Consider the following 7,652-nt stretch of genomic DNA (forward strand, 5'->3'; position numbering starts at 1 on the left):
TTTATTTATGAAATTACTTCCAAATTAGCTTGATTACATCAAATGCGAATAATGTTGCACTACAAAACTTATATGATATTTTTCATTATAACATTTGTCTATAACAATGATACCGTTTCCTCCATTCCAAACATCGCGCATTGCTTGGAATGGGGAAAATGGGACCGAGATGACAAACGTTATAATGAAAAATATAATGCAGCATTTATTATTTATTGTCTCCATTCTATTAATATTTTTAAGGCTTAGGATTCCATTCTAAAGTTCGTAATGAAAAAAACTGTTTATCTATCTATTATTATTGCTGGCCAAAAAAACCATTTTCCGTAAAATCACATTGAAAAAAGACTGTTATTACGTTAATTGTAAATTTGATTGATTCAACCAGTATGTCTTTAAAAAAACGGACGAATTAGAATTCTTGTAAGAATTACCGATTGAGAACGATTAATATATTCGTATTGAATGTATCACAGTTTCTTGTTAGTCAATTAAATTTTTCCATGTAAATAAATCAAAATTTCTTGATGATCGAATAATCGCCGTTCTCGTCAATCGAATTATATGTATATGTCGTCATTCCGTTAAATCTAAAAAAATTTCTTATTGATCGTTAAGTACAGAGGGACCAATATGATAAAGTTGAAACTAAATGATGATTACTTTGCAATAAGTGGGCCGAATTAAATGTATCAAACGCCATTTTGTAGAAAAAACTTATCAAATTTATTAACATATGTGTATATATATATGCATAAAAGATGTTTAATTATTTAACAATTGAAACATTACAAAAGAGATGGCAAAATATATGCTATTGCGTGCGCCGTACGGTGTGAATCATATCTTCCCCCAATCCCCAATTAGAAAAAATTCTTCTGACATACTTGTTCACATTTGTGGTTCACGCCTTGTGGCAACCTGGCATTATACTTATACTGACGTTCCATTATTAAGACTTCTATTATTTATAAGAGAGAGAGTTATTTCTGTTTATGCGACTAACGAGTGCGCGATCAGTATCGGACGCCACTTGAACACGAGACGTGCCAGGACGTGACACCATTGACTCATGCCCACGATGATCCAATGTATCCTGCATGTTATCGAAGAATAGTTCTTTTTCTTCTCTGGGCTTGTTTATGTCTGGGGCGTAGACGCTTATGAAATGTGTTCTTTCATTGTTTGCTTTTAATATGACCCGAATTATGTTCTTATTTATGTAGTTCACTTCGTCTATTATGTTTTCGAATTTTTGGTGGATCAGTATTCCCACACCTGCCATCGCTCTGGTGTTTTTCTCTACTCCGCTGTAGAAGAGAGTGTAGTCCTTATACCTGACGTTTCCTTATCCTTTCTTCTTTGTTTCTGAGAGTGCGCAGAGATCTATGTTGTGTGCTTTTATTTCGTTCATGATTTCTTGGTCTTTTCTATTCTACGATGTTATATTCCAGCATTCTAGATGCATCCCGTTTGCATCCATAAACGCTTTTTCCTCGAGTTTGCCGTGTTTTTATTCCGTGAGTTCCGTCCTTGGCTCATCCGAGGCTTGATTTGCAGTTCTATGAGCGTATAGCGTTTTTTTTTTACGAGGGGTGGGTTGCTAGCCCATTTCCCCAACCCTCCTCCTTTATCCGGGCTTGAGACCGGCTGTGTCGGCATATCTACGCTGGTGAAGAAGAAGAACTACCCTGGAAATTTCCTGTCAGTGCCACGATACTGGCCAGCGACACGATACTTTGCCACTGCTTTGCCACGCCATAACCTTTTAAAAAAATCTGACATGGTCCATAAGAGGCCTAGTCGTGCATCTGATGTAGACATGATATGGAAATAGCTTAGCATTCGCAGTAAAATTTATTAAATAGTAGCCCACGAAAGGCCCAGGCTCATGCCACACATGATGAAAATATGACCGTAGCGCTTGTTCGCATCGCAGTATTTCGTGGCTGACAGATTTTGTAACCTGAATAGTCGTAAACTTTGATTAATATCTCAGGCTCGCAGAGCAAAGTAACGCTTTTTTCTGTCAGAATCTTTCGTTTTAAGCAAAATCACATCAAGTAAGCATAATCTCATTGATTTTTGAGGTGGCAGTAGCGAAACTGAATCATACCCTTTTTTCTTATCAAATCTTCATTTTTACACGAAAAATCAATAAAATTAGGCTTACTCGACGTTTTTTTTTTTTCATAAAACGAAAAAATCTGGCAGAAAAAAGCGTCACTCTGCCCCGTGAGCCTGAGATATTAATCTTGCGACTATTGAGGTTAGAAAATCTGTCACAGCCTGGTGTTGACAAGTATCGTGACGGTGTCGAGGACAATCACTTCTCGACGGAACGAACGGCAACGAGAATGGGATAGATTGCGGAAGGAAAACACTAGAACACAAACACAAATAGCACAGACAAACACAGCCACACTTAAGTTAATAAATAAACAAACCAGCGTATTATTTCATTTCCATGTAATTTCCTCAAATATTAATAATATTAAACTATCAGCAGAGGCATGAAATTAAGAATGGTTACAGTAGGAGATATATAAGTACCGTTGGCAATAACTCGATTACAAGCGTGCGATTAACTCAGCGTAAATGTATTAGACTAACATTCTAGGGATCGTAGGTTCAAATCTTGTCGGCGATGCGTTTTTTAATAATTAATTGTAGTTAATAAGACAAAATATAAATATGAGAAGAAGTAAATGATAAATTGAACTGGAGAAATAGTGAAATAATAATAAAAAAAATTATTTTTTTCATTAAGGTATAACTTAGTTATATTAACCCTTGAACACCACACTATTTTCGCTACCTGATTTCACTACACATGGGTTACGGTAACCCTGGAGTCTTCTTTTACTTTTATCCCGGGATCTAATGCATCAATTTTAACTTTTCTTTTCAATCGATACAACAGACAGTATAAGGAAAAAGAATATATAGATAAGAATATCATAAAACTTCCGGTAACCAAGATATTTTGAAAAAAAAGAAGAAAAAAATTTCAAAATAAAAAAAATCGTTGTTTTTTCAAACGGACTGGGTTACCGTAACCCAATGTGGTGTTCAAGAGTTAAGTATAACTGTAACTTTTATATTACATAAAAAAACTGTTTTTATTTAAGAAAATTTTTTTGTTATAGGGTAAAAGCAGGAATTATGGAATACCTTTTTTTAAATTACATTGATCCGATATAAATACATATGAAGACTTTAAATTTACACAGAACTCTTGAGGAATATATTAGCTACAACATCCAATAAATGAAAGTCGCCAAAATTTAAGTCCAACGTCAATATTAACAAAAAAGTCAAAAGTGAGAAAATGGGGGGGGGTCTAAAAAATGGGATGTAATATGGTGTTACGTCCAAGCTCTCGGAAAGTTTGATTGAAGGAGATAAGGAGGGAAATGAGAGGTTGTGGAAGGACGCTTAGACTCAGTCTCTCAGGTATGCGCGTAGAGGCGAACACCCGAGAGTTGAACGCACCTTTTATTGCTCTGGAATATGGGTCAGCGTCCCGAAGGGACCCTATGACACCTGTTTCCTATGAGCAGTGCGAACGTCGGTCCTACTTTCGGGTCAAGGAACTTAATCCTTTTTACCCAGGACTGGACCACGTGCGAACTTAAGAATGCTAGTGGAATTACGGGATACGAGGGGTTTTAAATAAATACGTCTTATTGAGCAAAGATGTTCATTTTAAAATTAACATAAATTTATTATAAAAAACATAATGATAAAAAGAAAAAAAATAAAATGATTATAATATAATAGTATGTAAACTGGCGGTAAAAACTTATTTAATGTGTATGTGTATATGTTGCGTTTACAGTTACATAGAATCGGGTAAGTATATTTCTTGTGTGTAATTGTGTAATAGGCTAGGAGAGGGATGGGATTATAAGGTGCTGGTGAGGAAAGCGGTACAGGAGCACAAGGGTTGGATGTGTCGGTAAAGGACTGTATAAGGAGTGGGATTGCCAGGGATATATACAGTGACTATTTGATCGGCCTCATTATGAGCCGCGGAATAGAATCGGAACATCCGATCCCATTTCTCGGGGGAAGGACCAATGAGAGATGAAGCCGGTGGAGGGATTGGGAGTTGGTCTGAGGAAGGGGGTGGAATTGGTTGTTCGAGAGGGTCAGGGGGAGGGAATCGCTCGAATATGGGAGGAGGAGAATATTGCAGGATATCAAGGAGTAATGGGTCAGGGACGGAAAGAATGGATAGATCTAAAGGAACATTATCGTCGGAACAGGGGAGTAAGATATTTCGATGTCTACACTATTTGGTGGTACTGATGCTAACAAGGGGAGCACCAGACATTGTCCCCTCCGATTGAGTTGAACTTTATATATGTTATAAATCTGTCCTCCCACTAATTCATCTTAAAGTAATAGGACCCGCCTCTCAAGCGTTCGCGAGAAAATCGCGTTTAAAGATTTACGTGTGCGTAATGTACCGTGTAATAAGAAGAGATCGACACCGTCATTCAATGTGCTCATTGTAAAACAATATTATGTTTTGTATGTTTTTACGATGAATATCATCCCAAAACATGTAACTCATCATACAATCAGTCTTATTCCGAAGATTAGCAAATAATAGCTTACAATTACTGAAATATATGTTTATTACAAATTTGCTTATTAAAATCTTATGAATAATGTTATAGAAGATTGACTTTTTTATTTTCTTCCTTACTTTCCTTTCATTATGTATTCTGAAATATCTTATTAACTCATTCTGAAATTACATAAATTATATTCACAAAAGAAAACCTTACAACCATTAATAAATAGATGAATTTCATAATATCTGAAATATAATTAATTGTATAATTAAAACAGTTATTTTATAGGCTAAATATTTAAAAACATACACCACACGCAATAGCACGTTACGAGGACTGATTGTATGATGAGTTACATGTTTTGGGATGATATTCATCGTAAAAACATACAAAACATAATATTGTTTTACAATGAGCACATTGAATGAAGCCCATATTTTTGCAAGCACACGATTTTTCAATCATTGAAGCAGGAAAACATATTTCGTTCATATTCAGAAATATCGGTCTCTCTTCTATTAATTTTGATGCGTACCACGCGTATAAAAGCATCGATTTAAAAGCGGGAGCGCTCAATTGATGCAATAGCAAAGAATGTATTTTAATAGCATCTTCACGAGCACCTATTTCTCGTTGCTGTTGTAATAAAGTGGGACAATTTTGCAACTTTTTAATAAAATTTTTGACTTGCCGATAAAAATAAACGTCACATGGTTGACAAAGAGGTGTACATTTAGGAGGAATTACTTTTACAGTACATGATGATCTGCCTACTTCATCATCGAAAATATCGTCGTACAATGTCAAATCCGTTTGACCTCCCCATGAATCAATCAACAATAAAAATTTATTATTTGCAACATAAGGCGATAAACAATATCTTAAATAATCTGTATATATATTTTTTGTCAATTTACCCGATTTCGAACATGTTACAAAAACGTTTTTATATTCTGCAATGAAATGATCAACTTTTTTTTGCACCAAAGGACCAAATTTTCCTGTCGATTCCTGCATGCATAAGAAAACGACAGGTAATATTTTCCCCGAAGCAGTAATAGTGTATTGTGCTGTGTAAGAGTGAGAGATATCATGCAGGCTTTTCTTTGTAATCTGGACAGTCTTTGAACCTTGTGGTGCAAGCATTCTATTATATGTAATTTGATATTGACAGCCTGTTTGATCCGTGTTGATAACAAAATCAAAATCATAGTCCGGCATAATTGCTCTTGTTTGTATTTGGAATCGTTCGGCTGATTCCAACATTTCATCTAACGATGCAAGTTCTCTGTTACTAATATACCTTGTAATTTTTCGTTGCCTTATTTTGTATTTATTCTTAAATCTGTCCATCCAACTTTTGCTGGCAGAGAATTTAAAGGCATCAGTAATAAATGGAAATGCTATCGCCATTGCCCACTGTTGTAAAGTTCTCGTTGTTATCTGAAAATTAATGTAAATATTAATTTAAATTTTTGAAATGTTTATAATTCTATAATATAGAAATATTGTGTAAAATTATACCTGCTGAAGACACTTTCTTGCTTCCTCAAAGTGTTCGAATGTCTGCATTTCAATATATTTCCACTTATCAATTGATGTTCCTCTTCTTTGGACGTCTTCTTACCATGCACGCAGCATTCTTTTATCTTTTAATTTGTGGCAACCTTTCCTTTGCAAATTTTTTATGCTCCATTTAGGATGAAGCTCGGCAAGAGCAACCGTTTTTTCTTTGTACGCAAAAGGAATAGTTTTATAATCGCGAAGAACTTGCAATTCCGGCTGATATTCATCAGCTTCTTCAGGTATACACTATAAACAGAGCACATTTATGTTGTTAATTGTATGTCAACTTTAATGATTCAAAAAGACAAGCTGAAATATCAACAAAAATTCAAAACTTACCTCTTCATACTCTTCTTCATTGACAATATCAATTTCTTCCGCAAATATCAGATCATCATCTATAATTATTCTGCGATCTTGTAGCATGAATATTATTTCATTGAAAATTTCTTCACCCATAGCAATGGAAGCCTCCGATATTTCAGTTGGTGGAGTATTAGTTAGCAGATTTTCTGCTTCTAATAAACTCTTGCAATAAATAAGAGCGTTTGTTAGATTGTTTTTCATTGCTTCATTTTCATTCGGCGGAGACTCCGGGCTTGAAATATTTTCTTCGGCACTGGAACTTGTTGGTTCTTGCATTTTTATAAATTATATATTCGCACTGCACTTTACACACGATATGCTATGAACACGTGCTACTGCTCGAATGAACCCAACGGTCTCATAACCGTTGAAACAACCTATAGCACAGTATAAGTATATACAGTATGGACAATGAACTTTTTATAACCTCAATTTCTAGTGCGCATGCGTCAGTTATCCTACCAGGAATATACTTATACTGTGCCTATAGTGTTACAAAGAAAACAAGTTCTCATGTGGCGCACGCATAACTACACAGATATCCTTGCCAAAAGGGATTGTCTCTGCAGCCGAAATTCGTTGCGACGAGAAGAAAAATCGTGGCAAAAATTATTTGAAATTTGTTTCATTGAATAGCAAATAAATTTCAACATATAATTAATAATGTTTCATTAACACATTCTAAAATTATATAATATAATTATATTACTTTTTATTCACAAAACCTTACAACCATTAATAAATAGATGAATTTCATAATATCTGAAATATAATTAATTGTATAATTAAAACAGTTATTTTATAGGCTAAATATTTAAAAACATACACCACACGCAATAGCACGTTACGAGGAAATTAAAAAAAAAAAAAAAAATGTAAAAAGTAAGACTCGAACCAGTCATCTGCAGCATTCTAATCAGGCGGCGCCTTAACCGACTGAGCTACGCCGCTTCGGTGTCGATCTCTTCTTATTACACGGTACATTACGCACACGTACATCTTTAAACGCGATTTTCTCGCGAACGCTTGAGAGGCGGGTCCTATTACTTTAAGATGAATTAGTGGGAGGACAGATTTATAACATATATAAAGTTCAACTCAATCGGAGGGGACAATGTCTGGTGCTCCCCTTGT

The 7,652-nt window shown here is 35.0% G+C and overlaps 2 protein-coding genes across 2 annotated transcripts; both read right to left on the reverse strand.

The window, feature by feature from the left end:
• Nucleotides 1-4,883: 4,883 nt before the first annotated feature.
• On the reverse strand, nucleotides 4,884-6,185 carry LOC108726774 (uncharacterized). The gene is made up of 2 exons (XM_018454546.1): nucleotides 6,111-6,185; nucleotides 4,884-6,029 (listed from the first exon to the last, which is right to left on the reverse strand). The coding sequence occupies exons 1-2, from the start codon at nucleotides 6,156-6,158 to the stop codon at nucleotides 4,914-4,916; spliced, it is 1,164 nt and encodes a 387-aa protein (XP_018310048.1). The 5' UTR covers nucleotides 6,159-6,185; the 3' UTR covers nucleotides 4,884-4,913.
• A 2-nt stretch (nucleotides 6,186-6,187) lies between these two features.
• Nucleotides 6,188-6,884, reverse strand: LOC108726775 (uncharacterized). The gene is made up of 2 exons (XM_018454548.1): nucleotides 6,492-6,884; nucleotides 6,188-6,398 (listed from the first exon to the last, which is right to left on the reverse strand). The coding sequence occupies exons 1-2, from the start codon at nucleotides 6,792-6,794 to the stop codon at nucleotides 6,210-6,212; spliced, it is 492 nt and encodes a 163-aa protein (XP_018310050.1). The 5' UTR covers nucleotides 6,795-6,884; the 3' UTR covers nucleotides 6,188-6,209.
• Between the last annotated feature and the right edge of the window lie 768 nt (nucleotides 6,885-7,652).

The sequence above is a fragment of the Mycetomoellerius zeteki genome, unplaced genomic scaffold (assembly GCF_001594055.1).
Source record: "Mycetomoellerius zeteki isolate Tzet28-1 unplaced genomic scaffold, Tzet1.0 scaffold434, whole genome shotgun sequence".
Lineage (NCBI taxonomy): Eukaryota > Metazoa > Arthropoda > Insecta > Hymenoptera > Formicidae > Mycetomoellerius > Mycetomoellerius zeteki.